The sequence below is a fragment of the Odocoileus virginianus genome, chromosome 28 (genome assembly GCF_023699985.2).
Source record: "Odocoileus virginianus isolate 20LAN1187 ecotype Illinois chromosome 28, Ovbor_1.2, whole genome shotgun sequence".
Lineage (NCBI taxonomy): Eukaryota > Metazoa > Chordata > Mammalia > Artiodactyla > Cervidae > Odocoileus > Odocoileus virginianus.
In genome coordinates, this window is record NC_069701.1 from 39,916,783 (window position 1) to 39,939,163 (window position 22,381).

The window sequence follows — 22,381 nt, forward strand, 5'->3', positions numbered from 1 at the left end:
CTAGGTCTGCTGGATCTCCAGAATCAGGAAGACTTTACTGAAGCCTGACTTCCTATGACAATCTTCTAAAAATAAAGTTCACAGGAACATCCCCAAGAGACCTCAAGCAAATCAAAGAGAGTCTTTGCAGGAGGGGCTTCTCGGCTGCTTCATTGACAGGGCTTGAGGGTTCCCTTCCTCCCTCCTTCTTCCTTTCCCTTCAACACAAAGAAAGACAGAGAGAGACAGAAAACGGAGGTGAGTGAGGGATGAACCTAAGAGAGAAAACCAGTCCCTCTACTGCCTTTAAATCTTTTGAGGGAGAAAACAAAGCTCTGTCTGAGAACTGGTCAGCATCTCTCCAGCAGCAAAGGCAACTGTGCATTCTGGCCTCTGTCCACTCAGAAGTTGCCCCCTCAAAGCACCAGGGGAAGGCTCATCTGGGGACAAGGCTGCCCTCACTGCCCCTCCCAGAGCATCTCTGCTCTGCTCAGCGGGGCAGAAGCCCGCCTCAGGGAGCCAACAGACTGCTGGCCCCCGAGGGTGGCTCCAGCATCAGATCAGCAGCCATAGAGCAGGCAAGGCTGTGGCACTGGGCACCCTCCCAGGACACTTGGGGTGAGCTCAGTGGGGACAACATGCTCCCAAAGGAGCCCTTGCTTCATAAAGTGAAATTTATATTTGACACATTAAGGTAGATTGATGAGTGCTCTTTAGAAGCCCTGGAAGGAAGAAAACTAAATTCTTAATTAAATTTTTAACCACAAAGTTACTTAGCCCATTTACCTGGCTTTTAAAAATAATGCTTGGCAATTGTTGACTGACCTCATAGCACTCACAGTAGTTCTTAAGGCAGCCCGACCTCTTGCAATTACATCCTTTGTTATGTCGAGGTTTCACATCACCCAGTTTTCCTTTCCCAATTTTTGGTTGGAAAGCTTCTGGATTTCTATCAAGACATGCCTAAGACAGAAAATGCAAAACTCCATCAAGATATATTTTACTACTTAAAACAATGCTTAGTGCCAGGTATCTGGCTTGCCATAACTGGGTCTAGCTGTTACTTTAGAAGTGGCCACAGTGAGCAGCGGGCCTCTACCCCCATTCTGTTCCATTTTCACTCACTTGAATACTTAAAGGTGGAAGAGTGGACGGTAGAGATGCAAAGAAAATCACCGTGTCCCTGTGAACACAGCTCCTTCCCGGCTCCTGTGTGCATTGTTTCATGAGATGTCAATAGTTGGGGTCACGGCACTCTGCTACCAGATCACATTTATTAACATGCACTGTGTTCCAGGCATCTTCTGTGCAATGTATGAGCTCTCTCACTGAACCCTCACACAACCTTGTGGAGCAAACACCACCCCTCCTCTTGGTGTCTGATGGGTGAAGAAACTGAGGCGCCTCTTGGCGTCAGAAGATTGTGGCCCAGGGATGGCATCCGGTCTCCGAGTTCACAGCCAGCCCCAGGTCTCAACCACCTCTCTAACAAGATGACACTGTGCTCTTTATTAAGCTGAGTTGGGGCAATATGGACATCACAGCAGCAGCCTCATGCTTCCTCTCCCCTCACCACGAGCAGGGAGATCCGTCTGACACCAGAGCCTGGCTCTGCAGAAGGGCCTTTGCAGTGAGGATGCTTTGGTGTGTGTTCTAGTTTTTAGTGAAGCAGAAGGGATGGTGGAATATATTGAATTTGGACATTTGTGACCCCCGTGTGACCCCCACCCAGACCAGGTCAGAGGACAGCCCAGCTCCCCACCTGAGGTCCCTCATGTCTCCTCCCCATCAACACACCCCCAGTGGGAACCTATCTTCTGACTTGGGCTGCTTTAATTTTGCTGTTCTGGAACTGCAACTGAGTGGAACCACTCCGCATGTGCTCTTGTTCATCTGACTGCTTCCATCAGTGCAGTGTCTGTGGGGCTCTCCGGGCTGCGGCACGGAGCTGGAGGTCTTCCTTTTCCATGATGTGCGAAGAATTATACTATATATATATATGCAGACCTATCCAGCCTACCACAGAGAGGCACACGGCTTGTTTCCAGTTTGGGGCTATTAAGAACATAGCTGCTGTGAACATTTTTGTACAAGTCCCTGGTGGACACGTACACTCATTTCTAGGTGTTGTATTTTCAGGAATGAAACTGCCAGGTCACAGCACACACAGAGGTTTAGCTTTAGTAACTATTACCAAACAATTTTCCCAAGTGCTTGCACCAATTTACATTGCTAGCAGCTTTCCATAATTTTTAAATAAAACTTTTTATACTTTTAATTGAAGATAGTTTTCTTTACCAGAACTTTTAATACTTTTAATTGCATATAGTGTATTTTCTTTAAAGAAAATACAACAACGTTGAACTTCAGACGAATCACTATTTTTTTCTGTCCTGTGGATCTGCCTGTGTCAAAACTGATTTTCAATTGATTTATCTGTAAATTTAGGCAAGTTGAATTATTTTAGAAAAAAGCAGACGGACCATGGCACAGAACGAGGCCCTGGAGGCCGGGTCTCCTCCGGTGAGTGAGGGGCACCGAGACGCGGCCTGGGCGAGCGGGCTGTGCCCCCTTCCCCGGCGGTCCTTCCTCACCGGTGGGGCGTGGGGGGGCGTGGGCGGGCGGTTAACCTTGCTTCTGCATTTAGTCTTTAGCCGGTGGCCTGAGGGGCTGTCCAAGGTGCTGTTCACCTCCAGATTCTCCCTTTCGCCCAAAAGCCAAGAAGAATAAAAATCAGCCAAAACTAACAATGGCTGAGAGCTTTCATCATGGTTTCTTCACACAGTGAACCATCTACACCTTTTCAGATTATACTCTTTGAACTTAGGTTTATCTGCTACAGAACACAATCTAAATTTCTAAACCCCAAATCAGGACAGAATAGATATCTGTATGTCCTTAAACCAGAAACTTCTGGGACCCTGCTGCCCCTCTAAGCCTCCTGAAACCAGTGGAGAACAAAGGTCTTTCTGTGGCTGCCAGGCTCGCAGCAGCTTCTGGTCATGGCCAGGGCCCCCACCTTCATGAATAGAGGCCTGTTTAGTGTATAGTCTTCAACACTTTTGGGTTTCCCCAGTATTGAAGTTGGAAACCTGTAGAGATTGCGTTGTGAATATTCCTGGAACTTTCGATGCACTGTTCTAATTGGAGTCTAATTGCTTTACAATGTTGTGTTAGTTTCTGCTGCACGACACAGTGACTCAGCTGTGTGCAATACGTCCCCTCCCTCCCGGCCTCCCTCCCACTCCCTCTCCCCACCCCACCTTCTAGGCCAGCACAGAGCACAAAGCTGAGCTCCTTGTGCTGCACAGAGTCCCCACTAGCATGTGTTTCACGCGTGGCAGTGTGTATACGTCGATCCTAAGCTCCGTTTGTCCTGCCCTCCCCTTCCCGCACCGCCCGTGTCCACATGTCCATTCCCTACATCTGTATCTCCATCCTGGTTCTGCAAACACGTTCATCTGCACCGTTTTTCTAGATCCCACATCTCTGTGTCACCACGAGTGTACTCACAGGACATGTTTACCTTGATGGCCTTGAACCGTTCGATTTCGTGCCGCAGATTGTTGCAGCAGTTATTGCAGTTGCAGTTGTTGCAGACGTCCCCGCCAGCAAAGCAGTCACAGTACCTGCGGGCAGAGCACACAGCTGTCAAAGCCGCCCAGCGGCGAGGGGAGACGCGTGCACGCGCCTGGAGAGAGGGCTGGCCGGCACGCTGGGCCAACACCACCTTCAGTCACCGGGTTCTCCTCTTTCGCGTAACTAGATCCACTGGGATGACGCTCTCCAGTGCCCAACACACGAGAGAGAGAGTAGGGAAAATCGCTGGCTTCATAACACGGCAGTTGGCAGAATAAACAATTTCCCAGTCAGTGTCCACTGGCATCCATTACCTCCTTCCCCTAATGCCCACCGCCCTTGTTCCAGGAGAGCTGTAAGCTAGTGAGCACAGAGCCGTTTTCCCAGCAACCATCCCAACGCAGCCAACACCACTGAATGCAGTTCACTTCTCAGCCGACCTGCCTGTGAGAAAAGCCTAAGGGACCCAGGGGCGGCCCCAGGTCTGGCGTACTCCCGCTCCCCGCCAGCATGTGGAGGCGGGAGACACGACCGGGGCAGAGACGCAGGTGAGTGCCGCCACACGTGATAGCCAGGTCTTCCACGTGCTCAGAATCCACAGAGTGGCAGGCTGAGTAGACCCGTCTGAGCATCTGCCTCCCACCCTGGAGGGAGTCAGACAGGCAGTTCCCTGTGGCTCAAGGGCAGCGGCCAGCACCTTCTCTGCTGCGTCGTCCTTGAAGAACTCTCAGTGTGATGACCATGAACTGCTTCACATGCTCTGCAGGAGCTTCCTCTCGTGCCACACGACCAAGGCTTTTACAGGCCTGAGGTTTTTCAGGGTGAAGAGGGACAAGACACTTTCCTCAAATCATGTAAGAATTAAGTGTCTGCTCAAAGACTTCTAACAACCTGCCTGTAATCTGCACCCCTGAGAGGCTTTGGGAGGCTCATCAGCCACTCCACGGCTTCAGCTTGTGACTAGAGAGGACCCATAGTGTTCTCTTCCTGAGTGCAGTTCATGGAAGATAGCTTCGTATGCAGATTTGATATCAGCTCTGCTACTAGCTTCCCATGTTACCTGATCCAAGTTACTTATGTCAGCGTCTAGAGCCAGGACATGGGAGTTCTGCCACTTGACTGCCTGCTCTCACAGAGCTGCTGAGGGGAGGCCTGGAGCCTGCTGTGCTTCCTCCGGCAGAGTGCTGCATGAAGGCAGGAGGGCCTCTGCGTCTGGCTATGTGGTGGACTAGATGCTTGCGGAAACCTTCCTGTTATAGAATTCCTAAGTACAATTTTTTAACATCTATTATTTTAATATTTTAAATAATGTGTCAAAATCCATGCCAAACAAAGGAGAGAGTAAAGGAGACTGTCGGATGTGAAAGGAAACTATGAGTCCAGAGGGGTGAGCCCTGCAGCTGCCACGCGTTGTCCTGGACCCTCTGCTGGTCCCTAGCGACCTGGGGCTCAGGTTCAAATTGGCCACTCCTGCAGGAGATAGTGTCTGAGCTACAGAAGGTGGGAGTTGGATCAAATGACCCCTTATAAAGTGTGAGTCCTTGAAAGGCAACCTTCCCACAAATCCACTTCACGGAGATTTCAGAGCACAGGGACCAAAAAGAAGATCCCAGAAGGTTCTAGAAAGAATAATACAGGTTACATACAAAGGGTGAGAAAAAAATTTCATAACACCACCGGAAACTAGAAGAAAATGGGGCAAAGCCTTCCAAATCCTAAAGGAAAACTTAATTAGTTGAAGTTGAAAATCCTACTATCCATCCAAAGTGATCATCTTAGTGTGAGGAGAGACATGACACTTTCAGACAAGCACAGTCTGAAAAGACTCTCTCCCAGCACTCTTGGCTGGGAAGCTGCTGGAGGTCATGCTGCCTGAAAACAAGGCAATGAATCAAGAATGAGGAAGATAATGCTATCCAGGGGCCAGGGGGTCAGATATGAGGAAGAAGCAAAGGAAACCCTGGGACGGATGCTGGAAGGAGGGTCCACAAGGAGACCTGTACCTAGGGCTGGAACCAGCCCCTCAGGAGCGGGACCTTGTCGGCTGCAGGAAAGGCTTCCTCCAGACCAGGTCACTGCATACCTGTGTGCTCGCACATGTCGAGAAAGCACTTACACAAGCGGAGGAGAGTGAAGGGTTAAGTTAGTGTTAGGTGCGTTTAAAAGCTAAGTATTAACGGGAGGGGGAAGAGAAAGAAGCTGAGGAAAAACATTAATCAAGCCTCACTACTGATCTAACAAAGTACATCTGATTTCTGGGAACAGGCCATGTGCAGTTTGGGAGGGGGTTAGGTGTGAGTAGGAAGAGGAAACAACTGAATTCACATCTTTCATGTCACAAAAACAAGAGATCATGCCAAAACTGAGAAGTCAAGAAGCAGCAATACAGCCAAGTTATTTAGATTTATGGAGGCAAATACTAAAAGATTTGGTTAAGGGCTGAAAGTGTCTGGAGATCGGAAAATAAGGAAAAACTATCAGGAACATTTTTTGTCAAAAACCTTGTATAATTATTAGACTTTTTTTTGACTGAGCCACACAGCTTTTAGGATCTTCCCTGACCAGGGCTCAAACCCAGGCCCTCAGCAGCGCAAATGCAGCATCTGGACCACTGGACAGTCAGGGAATTCCCTATTTGGCTCTTCAAACGATGTACATATGACCTGGATAAAAGCAATAATTAAAAGCCAGAAATGATAACTGAAAGAGAAAGAGTTAGGTCCAGATTCAGCATAAAATGACAAAGAAGTTAGAAACATGGGAGAGATGAAGAGAAATGGTCCTTAGTTAGGGGGTCACATATATCTGATAAGCATTACAGGACAGAAAAGAGAAACAGAAGAGAGCTATTCTTGGAGTGAGGATACCTGTGTTTCCCAGTTGTGGGTTCTCAGATTTCAAAAAACTAATGAACCTCAAAAAAGTAAATAAAAAGAAAAATCAAAGATAAAAAGAAAATTGTAAAAACACCAGAGACAAAAGACATTACCTAGACTGACCACTGACTTTGTGTTAGAAATAATGGAAAACAGTAGAACAATATTTTTATGCATGGAGAGGAAAAAATGGCAATCTAGAATTTTATACCTAGTCAAGCTATGTCTAGTCACTGAGATCCAAGCCAGGCACACTTCTTTTACTGCTCTACACACTTTGCTGGGTGATTTTATTTACTGGCTACTTTTTAAAACTTTGGGCTTCCCTGGTAGCTCAGTTGGTAAAGAATCCATCTGCTATGCAGGAGACCCCAGTTCGATTCCTGGTACAGGAAGATCCACTAGAGAAGGGATAGGCTACCCCCTCCAGTATTCTTGGGCTTCCCTGTGGCTCAGCTGGTAAAGAATCCACCTGCAATGCAGGAGACCTGGGTTCCATCCCTGGGTTGGGAAGATCCTCTGGAGAAGGGAACAGCTACCCACTACTGGTCTGGAGAATAGGCCTGCAAAGAGTCGGACACGACTGAGTGACTTTCACTTTCTTTTAAAAAAACTTTATGTAGAATATTTGTAAATTTGTGTCACCAAAGTCTCATTTTCTTCTTTCCCAAGCATCAGGAAAGGGTTTCCTCACTTGCTGCTCATCCTTCCTCATCCCCATCCACTCTTTACCCTGCGGCTGTCGGACCATCTTCCTGCCTTCCTCTAACTCTCAGAGCTGGCCAACAGCCTCCTTAACCAGAGAATGCAAGGGCCTCTGCACCGCATTTACCTCGCAGCAGTGTGTGACACTGTCAGGCTCCAGAACAGCTTCCCTACTGTCTATCAGACATTTCCACCTTCAACTTAGGGTGTCCACACCTTAACTTCTGACCTTCGCCTTCAGTCTCCACCCCGCTCTTGCTGTAGTCTCGCTGCATTTGTGGTGTCATCACCCACCCAGTGACATGACCCTGAGTCATTTCTGATAACTACCTTTCTCTCTTTTCTCACATCCAGGAGGTTACCAAGTCTTCTGATTCTGACTCAGAAATGTCTTTGCTAATTGTATTCTTGATACAAGAAAATAACATTTGTTGTAGTTTTTAAGAATATAAATAAAAAGAAAAAATTAAAATAATTTAGAATCCTTCTCCCTAGAGATGACCATTTGGTGAATATATTTCAGAGTTTGTCTGTAAAACTATGCAAGCAAGCAAGCAAAGTCACCCAGTCATGTCCGACTCTTTGCAACCCCATGGGCTGTGGCCTACCAGGCTCCTCCGTCCATGGGATTTTCCCGGCAAGGGTACTGGAGTTCCTTCTCCAGGGGATCTTCGTGACCCAGGGATCAAACCCAGGTCTCCCGCATTGCAGACAGACGCTTTACCCTCTGAGCCACCAGGGAATATTGCAAAACTATGCATGTTATCAATAACTACATACTGCTTTGTTACATATAATACATAAAAACAAGATCATATTCTATACAGTTTCAATGTGATTCCACTATGTATCAAAGTCAGTAATCAATATGACAGCTTGCTTTTATTACTTATCAATATGTGAGTTAATATTACACATAAATAGATTCACGCCACTGTAATGACTACACTGTATCCCACTCTATAGTAACATCACTACAGAGTGATTAATAATTCCCCTTAAACTGAACATTCAGATTATTTTGTAAATTTTGGCATAAAGAACAATACTATGCAAATGGCACTGGCCTCCTTTCTGTCCCCAGAACCCTGTGCCCTCTCTCTCTTGCCACATGGTCTTTGTACCTGCTCTTTCGACCCACTTGGAATCCACCTCTGCCTCACTAGCCGCTGATCAACTCCCATCCCAAACCCCTTCCTCCCTCAGGAGGACCTTCCCGGGGCCATGCGTGGTCGGCGCCCCACCACCCTCTGCCCACTGCTGCTCCTCAGCCACACGCCCACCACGACCTCTGCGAGTGTGACTGCTCTATTCACGTCTGTCTCCCCAGCTAGACTCTGAGTGTCAAGAGGGCAGGGACCATAACTTATCTTGCTAATTTCTGTTTTCTTTACCCCTGAAATCATAGGAATCAAAAATATTTGTGGAATGGATAAATAAGAGTGAAAAATGTATACGTCTTTTTATATACAGTTTGAAATGTCTCTTAAATCTGTGGGTTTTTCCTCATCCTGATCTCTGCCCTAGTCCAGGTCATCATCACTTTTGTCTATGCTGTTGTGATAGTCTCCTAGCCTTCAACTTCCTCCACTTTGCCAATAGCTTTTTAAAACATATATGAGGCAAAAGGAAGCAAGGAAAAAACAGAAATCAGAAAACACAAAAGTGGTATTCCGCATTTCTGGTGGGAATACAAAATGGTGTAGTCTCTGTGAAAACCAATAATGTGTTTCCTCAAAAAGTTAAATAAAAAATTACCATATAATTCAGCAATTCCACTTCTAGGTATATACTCAAAAGAAATGAAAGCAAGAACTCAGACAGACACTTGCACACCCATGTTCATGGCTGCATTATGCACAATAGTCAAAGGTAGAAACAACCCAAGTGTCTATCAACAGATGATGGACAAACAGTCAGTGGATAAACAAAGGTGGTTTATGATGCAGTGGGATATTAATCAACCTGGAAAAGAATAAAATACTAATACATGCTACAACATGGATGAACCCTGAAAATATCATGTTAGTGAAAAAAGCCAGACACAAAAGCACAATACTCTATGAATCCACCTATATGAGGTGCCTGGAACAGGAAAACTAAGAGACAGAAGGTAGAACAGAGCTTTGCCAGGGGTTGGGGGTAACAGAAACCTATTTAATGGGTACAGACTTTCTATCTGAGATGACAAAAGGGTTCCAGAAATGGGTAATGGTGATGGTTGCACAACATCATGAGTACAATTAATGCCACTGAATTGTGTATTTTAAAATGGTAAATTTTATGTTTTGCATATTTTACCATGATTTAAAAAAAGCAAGGTGCAGATTACACATATGAAATGCTGCCATTTGGGGAAAGAAAAGAACTTAAATAAATTTTACTCATTTGTGATACAAATAAGTCCACATATGTCAATAATAAGACAAAGAATGCAAGTAGATTTTAAAGTCTATTGAAACATGGATTATTAGATTTGCTTTTTAAAAACCTAACTATAGGACTTCTCTAGCAGTCCAATGGCTAGGATTCTGTACTTCCACTGCAGGAGGGTTCGAACCCTGGTCAAACCCTGGTCACTGGTGGGTTTGAACCCTGGTCACTGCGTGGCATGGCCAAAAGAATAATAGTAATACAGTAAGTAAATAAAACAAAATAAAAACCCAACTATATTTACATGACAGAAGACACACCTAAAACACTACCACATGAAGTAGGGACATAGAAGGATGTTAGGAGCACAGTTTGCTAATACTAACTGAAGAAAATATGGTGTAGTAACAGTAATATAAGAAAAAGAATATAAAGGCAAAAAGCACTAGGATACAGAGTCACATTTAACAGTTGATGGAATAATTCACAAAAAAGATACAACAATCATGAATTTGTACACCTTTCACTATAGACTCAAAGTATATAAACCAAAATGGAATTATAAGGAAAAATAAGCAAATTCACAATCATAATGAGACATGTTAATGCACTTTTATCAAAAACAGATAAATCACACAAAATTTAATAAGCATTTAGCAGATTTAAAAAGCAAAACTAACAAACTTGAACTAGTGGATAGTAAATGCATCTAACAAATAGAGAATATACATTTTAAAGTTAATATAGAATATATTAAAAATTGACCAAACATTGTCAGAAGGCAATCTTCATTAATTTCAAAGTATTGCTATCATACAAACCATATTATCTCACCAAATGACAATTCAACATAAAAATTGACAATAAAAATGTTGCTTAAAATATACATACACGGATACATGCACATATATGCATACATATATGTATCTGGATACTTTGAAATGTACACCTAAATAATGCATGCAGTGAAGAGAACATTACAATGAAAATTACATAATATTTTGAGTGATGACAATGAAAGTAGCACATAACCCTTTGGAGGATGCAGTAAAGCAGTACACAGAGCAGTTTATAGCTTTAAATGCATTTCCTAAAAAAAAAGATTGTAAATAAATAAGTATTTAACACAAAAAAACTATTAAAACAAGGGATTAAAATGATAAAGGTATGAGGGAAAAATGGGCTTCCCAGGTGGCACAGTTGTGAAGAAGCCACTTATTGATGCAGGAGACACAAGAGACGCAGGTTAGATCCCTGGGTCAGCAAGATCGCCTGGAGAAGGAAATGGCAACCCACACCAGTATTTTTGCCTGGAAAATTCCACGGACAGAGGAGTCTGGCAGCTTATTCCATGGGGTCACAGAGTCAGACATGACTGGGCATGCAGGCATGCATTGTAATAATTATAATATGAGGGAGAAAAGAGTAAAGAGTAAGAAGTAATGTTTTTAAAGCAGTAATACAAGCAAGAAAATCAATAAAACCAAAAGTTGCTGCTCTGAAATGACTGACAAAACACACAAATCTCTCATGAGACTGATCAAGGAGAAGAAAAGATACAACAAACAATAGTAGAAATTAAAATTAGAAAAATTTAAAGGCTCTAACTACAGATAGACAATTTTTAAAAATAACAAAAGAGTATATGAACAGAGATATACTGAGACTTGAAAATGTAAAGAAATCAATAATCTTCAAGAAAATATAAAATAAAATGGACTCAAGAAGAAACACAAACTTAGAGACGACTACAACTTGTAAAGAAAGTGAATGAGTACTCCATCTCTTACCCCCAGTCCAAATCCCAGACATTAAATCAGACAGCTTTATGCACAAAGTTTAATCAAACTTCAGAAAACTAATAAGTCCTATCTTGCCCAACTTTCCCAGAGGCTAGAGAAAAAGAGGGTCCAGTGGGAATGGGGAAGACTGCTAATGCATTTTATTAGGCAATTCAGCACTAATAGCAATTTCAAAGAAGGAAAACATGAGAAAGGAAAATTACAGATCTATCTCACTCATGAAAAAGATACAAAGATTCTAACAAAATATTGAAAACTAAATCTAGCAGTGCACATGAAAGATAAAATCAATACGTCATGATCAAATTGGGTTTAATCTCTGGCCTATGAGGGTGGATGACCATTAGAAACTTTGTCATAGATCAAACTGTAAGATTAAAAGAGGAAAACAATCTGATCATTTAAAAGAATACAGGCAAAAAGGCTTTGATAAAATTCACCGCTCGTTTATATTAAGAATTAAAAAAGAAAACCACTTAGGAAACCAGGTATACATAGAAGGACCCTTCCTGAGTCCGAGGTGGGCATACAGCAGAAAACGCCCCACACGCCCCTCACCCTGCCCCTTGCCACAGCTCTAGTTGAGAATGTGGTTGACTCTGCCTCACTTCGCAGCTTCCTACATTACATGGTCTGACCACACAACAAGGTTCTGGCCAAGGGAAGTTGGGGGGAAGTGGCTGTGGCAATTACTGCTTATGCCTTAGAAGGTAAGGAGTGTACTTTTACCCTGCTCTTTTCTCTTCCCCAGTGGCTGGAATGTGAATGTGAAGGTGGCAGCTGGGGCAGCCCTCTTAGCCACAAACTAGAATCACTCACTTGAGGATGGCAGAACAACTGACGAAGGAGGCGGAGACACTAGTACCGATCAGATAGCACAAGAGCCTTGGTTGTCATTGAGAGTCTTTGTTACAGCGTCTAAGAATATCCTCTACATACTATAGAGCATTTCTCAAAAACCCACAGCAAATATCTTATTTAGGGAATAAAATACATGTAAGGGAATTTTAGAAGTGTTTCTGTGAAAATCAGGAGCAAGACAGTGCCCAGCACCAGCATTTCCTATCACAGCAGTAGAGGTCCTAGCTCTGACCATAAGGCAAGGAAAAGGAAAGGATGGGAAAGACACCATCAAAGACACTCTGCAGACAAGATGATCGGCTAAATACAAAGATGAAGGAAATTCACAGACAAGTCATTACAACTAAGAAGTGGGACCCATGAAAGGAGCAGGATTAAGAACCCAGAACCAGACCCACATGTGTACTTCAAACTCCGACAGCTGACAGGGAATGCATTGCAGATTGTGGGTGACCATATTAGGGTTTTGCAATAAACGGTGCTAGAAAATTAACTGTACATATGATAAAAAATTAATTCCTAAAAAAAATTAATTCCTACCTAATGCCATTTACAAAAATCAATTCCAGGTGCATTAAGGCCTCAATGACAAAAAGCAATTTATAAATATTTATAAAAACTATTTATAAATAGTCTAATGGCACATCTATTTAACCTTGGGATATGGCCAGATTTCTTAAACAAGGCACACAAAGGCAGCAACAATAAAGACATTTGATAATTTTGACTATATTAAATTGAAAACTTCTGTTCAACAAAAGTCACTACTCATTTTCTGCCATGTGTATTAAGTGCCCAGTAGACATCAACCTTGCACTGGACACTGGAAGTAAGAAAGACCTCCTCACCATGAGACTTACAATCGTGCACACGTGCTCTCTCTCAGGGTTAGAATGAGGGTCAGACAGGGTCAAAAACCCACGTCTAGGGCCAGGATATACACCTTGGCTCCCAACCCACATTCCACTCCCTTCTTTTACCTCTGTGGGCTCCCCTCTGAGCAGAATCGCTTTTCCTCCTAGGAAGCTCAGACTGATCTGCCCCACTGGTAACAGCTGATGAGAGTTGGCGAAGCGTCGCCCTCTCTGGTCTCAGGCTCCTCCGCTTGGTGGGTCGGCTGGGACAGACATAAGGGTTCCCGTCTTCAGTGGAAGAACGCCCAGCGGCCTGCAGGTTGATGAACGAGGGTGGGCGGTGGTGTTTCAGGGCATGCCTCGCTCCCAGGAGCTCATGCTGTGTTGCCAGTGCTGTCCACAGTCTAGGTATTCTCGTATGAGGTGTTTGTATTGTCCTCCTTCTTCAGCCCACTCTCACCATGGCCCAGGAAACCATACCTACAGCCCTCACTTGAGGTTTGTGGCCACTCTCTTGGCTGTGAAACACCAGGGCATCAGCTGTTAAAGATAGTGTCCTCGAGGTACAGACTGCTTCAGTGCTGGCAGATAGCAACATTCCCACCCTCTGTGGGTAGTCTTACTCTGTCACTTAACAAGAAAGTGACAATACTCTTCAAGAAAATACCCATGATGATCTGTACATTCACTTCCCGCAGGTATGTTATATCCTAGAATTTTAGTTGTAGTGCTTGAAAAGACTTGAGATGATATATATTCTAAACTCATTCTTTGTTCATTGGCATACTGGCAAATCCCTGGCTACAAACACTTTAAAACTTTGGAACAACAATAAAAACAAAAGTTTGAAATATACGACTTTGAGTTTCAAGGGTAAACAGCTAAGGAACTGAAAGTGGTGGCTCTAGCCAAGGGGGTTGAGTGTAGAGTGTCCCCTCCTCTCCCACAGCAAGATGACAGTAGATGATCTTTCTAGACATGGAAGCAAAGTTTGAAAAGCCTGAAAACAGAAGTCATTGAAGTGGTGGCTTCCAGAGAGAAGTCTGGAGAGTGGGGAGGAATGGGGATTATGATGGATTTCTCTCCATTGTAATCAGATATAGTTACTGATTTTTACTCACATGTATGCATCACTTTGATTTTTAAAAAATACAATAATGTGGTTTTCTCTTTATTAATGGCCAATTAGTAGTAATCTCTCTTAACATTTATCCAAGAGAGATTCCCAATAACGTAGGACAAATGGAGTCCAAGAAAATTAGATTCCATTGCTTTGAACAAGACAGCTGCGGGGAGTAAAAAGCTAACTGGTGCAGATGCCATGCTTGCTAGTGAAGCCACAGTGGTGAATCCACCCCGACTGGCATCAGGGTGGGTACCTGTGGCACACAGAGACCCAGAATGGTGTTGCCACCAGCACAAGGGCACAGATCTCACCGACAAGGTCCACTGGGCTGAATATGCCCATTTCTAGCCTTGCCAAAAGCAGTAATTCCTGGAGATAATTGGTTTCTCAGTGGTAGATTGACACCAACCAAACGATGATGCACTGTTCAGAGTGCCATGTGTTAATTTTTGGTGGAAATAACATCCCCTCCAGTGCCCCTAACGTTCACAGCCTTTACTCAGGGCCCCCTGCTTCTCAGGATGCTGCTACTGAGGAAGCGAAGTCACTGGTGATGAGTGTGAATTTAGAGGTACAGAGGCACACGGGGAGGGCTACACAACCCCTGTACATGGCACCCACACTTCTCTGGAGGAGGCGGACCCTGCAGCCCCCAGACACAGTGTCTCCCTTCCCGGGACAGCACAACAAACACTCTGAACCGCCTTCTCATTTGTTCCAATGCTGACCAAGTCCCCTTGTGATGATAAAATCTTTCTTTAGCACGTTAGTCACTGATTAATCTGGAAAGCTGCTTCTAGGCAAGAAGCTATTTCTTGGGCCTTTCCACTATGAGGTGATCAATAAGTTACCCTTCTTAGAGATATCTTATTTCCAAGTCCTTAAGAGCTGCCTCGTTCTGTCCCCAGGCATAGTGGACACCTTGCTCACGGCTTGGGCAGGCCAGTCGCCGACCCAGCCGGCAGCATGGCAGCCCTTGTCCACAGGAACCCCTTCACCCCCAGCTCTGTCCACTCTAGTCTCTACCACCTCATCCTCCACTGCGTCAGAAGCTTCCATCCGGGCTGGCCACTCTGGCTTGACAATGTCACATGGTCCAGGCCTTTCCCTCTGTCCTCCTTCCTCCTCACCCAGCTGCATTTTTAAGAGTTCCTGATCAGTAGTCTCAAGAGTCTTCTCCAACACCATAGTTCAAAAGCATCAATTTTTCGGTGCTCAGCTTTCCTCACAGTCCAGCTGTCACATCCATACATGACCACTGGAAAAACCATAGCCTTGACCAGATGGATCTTTATTGCCAAAGTGATGTCTCTGCTTTTTAATATGCTATCTAGGTTGGTCATAACTCCTTCCAAGGAGTAAGCATCTTTTAATTTCATGGCTGCAATCACCATCTGCAGTGATTTTGGAGCCCCCCCAAAAATAAAGTCTGACACTATTTCCACTGTTTCCCCATCTATTAGCCATGAAGTGGTGGAACCAGATGCCATGATCTTAGTTTTCTGAATGTTGAGTTTTAAGCCAACTTTTTCACTCTCCTCTTTCACTTTCATCAAGAGGCTTTTTAGTTCATCTTCCCTTTCTGCCATAAGGGTGGTGTCATCTGCATATCTGAGGTTATTGATATTTCTCCCAGCAATCTCGATTCCAACTTGTGCTTCTTCCAGCCCAGCGTTTCTCATGATGTACCCTGCATATAAGTTAAACAAGCAGGGTGACAATATACAGCCTCGACGTACTCCTTTTCCTACTTGGAACCAGTCTGTTGTTTCATGTCCAGTTCTACCTGTTGCTTCCTGACCTGCATACAGGTTTCTCAAGAGGCAGGTCAGGTGGTCTGGTATTCCCATCTCTTTCAGAATTTTCCACAGTTTATTGTGATCCACACAGTCAAAGTCTTTGACGTAGTCAATAAAGCAGAAATAGAAGTTTTTCTGGAACTCTCTTGCTTTTTCGATGATCCAGTGGATGTTGGCAATTTGATCTCTGGTTCCTCTGCCTTTTTTAAAACCAGCTTGAACATCTGGAAGTTCACGGTTCATGTATTGCTGAAGCCTGGCTTAGAGAATTTTGAGCATTACTTTACTAGCGTGTGAGATGAGTGCAATTGTGCAGTAGTTTGAGCATTCTTTGGGATTGCCTTTCTTAGGGATTGGAATGAAAACTGACCTTTTCCAGTCCTGTGGCCACTGCTGAGTTTTCCAAATTTGCTGGCATGTTGAGTGCAGCACTTTCACAGCATCATCTTTCAGGATGTGAAATAGCTCAACTGGAATTCCATCATATCCACTAGCTTTGTTGTAGTGATGCTTTCTAAAGCCCCCTTGACTTCACATTCCAGCGACAGAACTGAACTGAACTAATCAGTAGTCTCATGGTGTGTCCAATGATCAGAGAGGTATAGGACTTGCATTCACAGACTAAACCAACGACAACTCAGTATTCACATACAGTCAACCCTAGATTTTAACATTAACTTAAAAAATCAATTTGTTTGTTCAGTTTTGTTTTGTGAACCGAGTTTCACAGACTTCTGGATTTTAACCCACTTCTGCACCCCCACATCACTGTCCCATCAATGAAGCTCTCAGTGACTTCAGCAGGAGCTCTGCAATGGAAAAATCATGTGGAGATCGTGGTTAGGGTTGTTAAACATTGGCACAGGGCGGTGTTCTCCCCTTCCATCACGTAACTTAAAGTTAGGCGGGCACTCAGGGCAGAAGCTGAGAGCAGACAGATCGCATGAATGAATCTCCATATGACAAGTGGGGATAGGAGCTCAAGGGCATGGTGCCACCAGTCATGGTGACCAGTCCACCTCCTATTCCAGCCACACAGTCCACCCCAGCCTGGGATGCTGCTTCACAACCTGCCCTACCACACCCCTGACGGGAGCTGGCATCCCTGGGGGAGAAATGTTCTGAGAAGAATTCAATATAGAGTAAACCAATTCATCCAGCTTTAAAAAACTAAGACGTGGAAATGTTACAGTTAATGCTCAACAAGGATGCCATGTTTAGCACTTGTCGGAGGGGCTGGAGAATGTAAACCAAAATCCAAGACTCTGCACAGGCAGAGTCTTTTACTAAGTTAGTTGGTCAAGATAATACCGAAAGATCCCAACCAGGCTTGTGCAGAAAGTGCTGTTTCTTGTCGCTCAGGTTTACAAGGAGCAGGAGGACATGGCTGTTGAGTCTTAACTGCAGCATATACACTACTAGCCGTTCATGTTTGTCTGGACCCTGCTCCACTTACTGACTTCTAAACAACCTTATTTCTATTTAATAATGAAGGATTTGCGATTACTTACAATTTCAGACACTGGGATTTGGTACAGTTACATGGCTTTTTAGACTTTGTGTCCAATGAACTAAGAGTTACTCTATAAAGATTAAAAAAGAAAATGTATTCAGATCATTACTCTTCAAAAAGAGAATTAGCTAAGCAGCTGGTGTTTTTGAACAAAGACTGAAAATCTCAACACCAGAGAGTTATAGGTATCATTTATCAGTGCCAGGTCATAAGATGGAGCAGCATGCACATTCACAATGTGAGGAGCAAGCCTGGCCAGGTCCAGCTGCACGCCCAGGGACCCTATTGCTGCCCCCTCCCCAAGCCTGCACACATAGTCTCGGGGAGCAGATGACTGAACAGGCCCCAGGGAAAGTGAAAGTGAAAGCATTAGTCCCTTAGTCATGTCTGACTCTTCACAACCACATGAACTGTCTCTCAGGCTCCTCTGTCCATGGGATTCTCCAGGCAAGGATACTGGAGTGGGTTGCCATGCTCTTCTCCGGGGGATCCTCCCAACCCAGAGATTGAACCTGTGTCTCTTATGTCTCCTGCACTGGCAGGCAGGCTCTTTACAACTATGACATACACAGTTTTGGGGAGCAGAGGAGGGGGAGATATTTCATATCACTGGGGCCTTGGACCTTCCCCAAGCTTCTTCCATTGACCTGTTTAAAACTCTATTGTGTGTGGCCCCCCCACACCAAATAGATTTTTAATTTTGTATTTTTCAAATCAGAACACTAATGAAGAGTATAAGTTAAAGAACAACAGATAAACCGTCATTCACTGTGTTAGAGCTGACTAGTATTACCACTAGTATCAAATGTGTTTTGAATGTTATCATGTGGGTATTGGGGACTGCCCTCCTAACCGTCCCTCTGGGGATTAGCCCAGAAGCCATCTTCAGGGGCATCAGAAGGGGAGAGGTGAGTGTGTGCTGGATACTGCTAAACTGCGGGCTAAGAAACGGACAAGCTCCCAAGTGCTGCTCAGAAGCACTGCTGCCTGGGGGGACTTGGGATGTTGGCACTGTGAGGTGGTGGGTGGATCCTGGGGTTGAGGAGGAGCACGCATGTCCAAACACCAGCTGTGATCGGGGCTCTCCCTCCTTGGGGCTCGCGGCCCTTGAGTTCAGCCTCCTGCTCCCCGAGACTGTGTGTACAGGCTTGGCCTCTGTAGCGCCGGCTGCTTCTAAGACCACATCTTGGTCTCGGCCTGCTCAGGAGCTACGGCAGGGCTTGGCACACAGAGGCTTGCCGGCAGCCTCCTGGCGCCCTGCAGAGCCGGGAGCCACCCTCTGCCTGTGTGCCGTGCCCTCACACATACAGCTGTCTTCAGCCAGGGGAGGGCAGTCTAACCTCGGCTCAGGCCCCCCGCCCCCATGCCCTGGAAGCTTCACTCATCAGGCCCCCGCCTCTCTTCTCACTGTCTGTTTCCGTTTCAGGAGCCCTGCCCTCTCCCACTGGAAACCGTAAACGGTCACCGACTCCTGGCTGAGTTACTGTGTTGCTTCTTCTGGAGATCACACCGCCACACTATGTTGTTGAATCTTTACTTAGTCTTCCTCTAGTCTGGTTTCCCCTTCACAGAGAGGACAGTGGCAGCCTTCTATCCTCATGTGTGCCTGCAGGTGGCGGATCCGGCTACACTGCCCCTGGTCCCCCAACCTGGATCAGAAGTGGGCTGTTCAGAGGAGGCAGACATGGGCACCCATGTCACCACTCTTGCCCTCAGCCTTGCCTCTAAAATGGGGTATGGTGTGGCCTGGCACTACCTGTCCAGAGGAACCAAAACTCTTCCCTTTAAAAATGGGGTAGGGGCCCATGGAGACACTCCAATGGTGAGCTACCGTAATTATGGAAGGAGAGAGTACAGCTCAGTGAGTATCTGTGGTGCAGGAAGGAGCCGATAGGCACTGACTGTGAGATCACTCTGTGGCTAGACTGTCATAAGTGCTTCAGGGGAATACCAAAATATACATACATACACATATATTTTAATTTACATTGCCTGTTCTAGAGGAATAATTTGGGGCATGAGCTATATACAATTGAAAAATTAGAGGACAAAAGATATTATATAATCAACTATCAAATTATATGATATAGATTATAAATGATATAAAATTCGAGGACAGTTTAATAGAGACGAAAAAACAAAACTACTCCTGAGAGAAGTAGAACTTGACATTGACTTTCGAGGGTGAAGTTTTTTTGTTATTCATCAAAAGAATGTTTCAGTTGAAATAACAGCACAGCAAAGATGCCACATCAGGGATGAGCAAACAGTGCCTGAAGGGACAGTAAAGGGACACGTTCGTTGTGGTGGATTAAACCGGAAGGAACTTCCATGGCTCTAATATTAGTACTATTTGACTACTCTTCTATGCCAACCTGAAAATTAAAGCACTAGAGAAGATCTGGACAACTCTGCCTCAGAAAAGCATTATAAATAAACTACCACCATGACATACGAGCTCATCTTTAAGAAAAAGTTTCCAGAGAAGCAGACTCTTGAATTTTATAATGTTCATTATGTTACCAAAAATAAAGACATCAAGGACATATCAGAATTCACAGTAAATGTCTGATTGATAATTTGATTATTAAAGCCATGCAGAGTTATAGGACATGAATTTTTATTCATATGATAAACTACTTAATAAGTCAGCCAGTTTACCACCTATATCTCAAGAATGGTGACTGGGTGAACCCATATGGACTGCTTGCTGTAAGGCCCAAGCTGGCCTGCATCTAAATCATCTATCTCAGTATGTTTAAACCATATGGGCTGACAGAATGTCCTTTCTCACCTTTGAAGAATGTCTTCACACCTTGGAAGACACCTTTGTTTGACCTTGTTGTCTAGTGAAAGTTAAAAAAAAAAAGGCTAACAAAGCATCTAAAGAGGTCTAGCAAATTAGTCATGGTTGGGAACTCATACAGAATGAAACAGCCTGCAAACGGTTTTCTGACGGCTCCCTCGCCACAAATTAACAAGTTGGTAGAGATTCCAGTATGCCATCAGTACTGTGGATATAGAGATAATAATCATCTGGCTGATTCAGTGGCATGACATCAAATCAAGTAATTATTTGCAGCAAAAAAAATACAAAAACAAAGCTCATGTTGTTCCTGGCAAACCTTCCTGGCACATCATTTATAATAGAAAAATATTTTATGGTCTGCGTAATTACTTCACAATAGAGAAAACCTTGTAGAGACTAGGAAGAAGGCAGGGGGAGGGTGGGAGTAAGGAGAAGTGCACTGAATGAACATTTCCTCATTGCCACTCCTCTGTGGAGAAGGATAAAACCTGCAACACAGAGAAACTTCAAATGGCACTCTAACCCTGAGAGCACACACTTGAAATAAAGTATTAGAAGCGCCAAATGCCCTTGGCTGTGGTAGACAGGCCAAAGCACATTGTGTGCAATACTATGGGCTGGTTGCTCCCAGATTACAAGCAAGGTAAAGTACGTATCCTTAGGATCTGAAAATCCTGGGTCGTATGGTGTAACCAAAGATGTAATACCATCAGCAAATTTAGAAGTTGCTCACAGAGTTGTTTGGTCCACAAACATTATGAGTCATGATTACAGAACCAGTTACAACAGCAACCACTGATCCATCATGCCAAGATAGTGAAGCCAGGAGAATGGCTCCCATAGTCTGAGTCAGTCAAATTAAATGAGAGTCAACACCTGAAGTGGCACAGAATTACAACCAGCTCCACGACCAACTGCTAAGACTGAAGCAGCAAATCACATGAGCAACTGACATTCTTCGGCGACAATGCAGAGGTGTGTGTTAACTGAATCCACCAGGTCACCAGAACTCCACTAAGCGGCTCACCTAAGCATCTCACACCGCCCCGATGACTCTCCTCATGCGCATCAAGGTCACAGTGAAGACGTGCCTGAAGGCGGACACTTCAGGAGGCTGGGGGCACTAGAGACCAGCCTACGTTTCCTAAATTGCTGGCCTGATTTCTTTCAGGCCCTCAAATGTACTTTTTCATTAGGCTGTGTGCCCCAACATCTGGAGGCAGGAAGAGATGACCCCTCCATAACCAACTAGATGGCTCCATGAACAAAGAGGGCTGCTCTATTCACTGGTAGGACATGAGTGTGAACTCAGAAAGTTTCAACCCACTTGGTTAGTTTAAATAGTTACAATTACAGGCATGATTTTAAAATGGCAAGACAAGGTCCCAGATAAGTGCAGCCATGTCCACCTGCAGATCATGTGCCTCGGACCCTGCCAGTGAACGTGAGCAAAGGCAGCGGGCAGAGGCCGCCATAAAGTGACGGCCACACCATTACCTGTGTTGATGACAGCAAAACAGAAACAGAGCAGCCAAGTTTAAACCAATGTGCTCTCAAGACAGCTAGGATCGGCAGCAAGCCTCTGAAACACTGACACTGGACACTGGGCAGAGAGTGGAAGTAAACGAAAGTTACAGGCCAGTCTTTCAAGCAACCGCAAACCAGATACTCACAGCGACACTGGTAGTGCACTACTGAACGTAAAAATCCTATTTTAGAAGTCATGAAGGTTTGCAGGTAAAGCTAATTTTAAACTCAGAAAAAAATCACAAATGTACCCAAGAGCCTCTTAAACTCTTACATTAAAGTGACAATTGCTTTTAATTCTTACCCAGCCAAAGTTATTTTTGGTGGTGGTCCTGGAAGAGTTGATCCTGAGGGGAAAGCAGACCCGTTGAGTGCAGATGGTAAGGCCCCACTGTCGAGCTGTGTCAAGTCAAAGGCAAGCATAATTTGAATTAGGATACATTTTAAAAGTTTATTATACCTCCCCCCCAAGGTATAGACAAAGATGATTTTCTTCTGGAGACTTATACCACGATCCCTTTACAACAACATCCAGGCCTTGTTATCACCATGGTTCTGCTAATACCTGAGCAGATTCC

General features: G+C 44.6%; 1 protein-coding gene across 5 annotated transcripts in view; it reads right to left on the reverse strand.

Annotated features, from left to right (window-relative positions):
* Nucleotides 1-22,381, reverse strand: part of TESMIN (testis expressed metallothionein like protein) — a 39,724-nt gene that overhangs the window by 3,083 nt on the left and 14,260 nt on the right. For 2 of the 5 annotated variants that reach the window (XM_070457780.1, XM_070457781.1), the window contains exons 6-9: nt 22,108-22,202; nt 17,466-17,537; nt 3,506-3,608; nt 766-942 (exon numbers count right to left, since the gene is read on the reverse strand). In XM_070457780.1, the coding sequence (XP_070313881.1) occupies nt 766-942; nt 3,506-3,608; nt 17,466-17,537; nt 22,108-22,202 (447 nt within the window). The remainder of the gene's footprint in view (nt 1-765; nt 943-3,505; nt 3,609-17,465; nt 17,538-22,107; nt 22,203-22,381) is intronic. The other 3 variants (XM_070457782.1, XM_070457786.1, XM_070457785.1) reach the window with 3 other exon arrangements.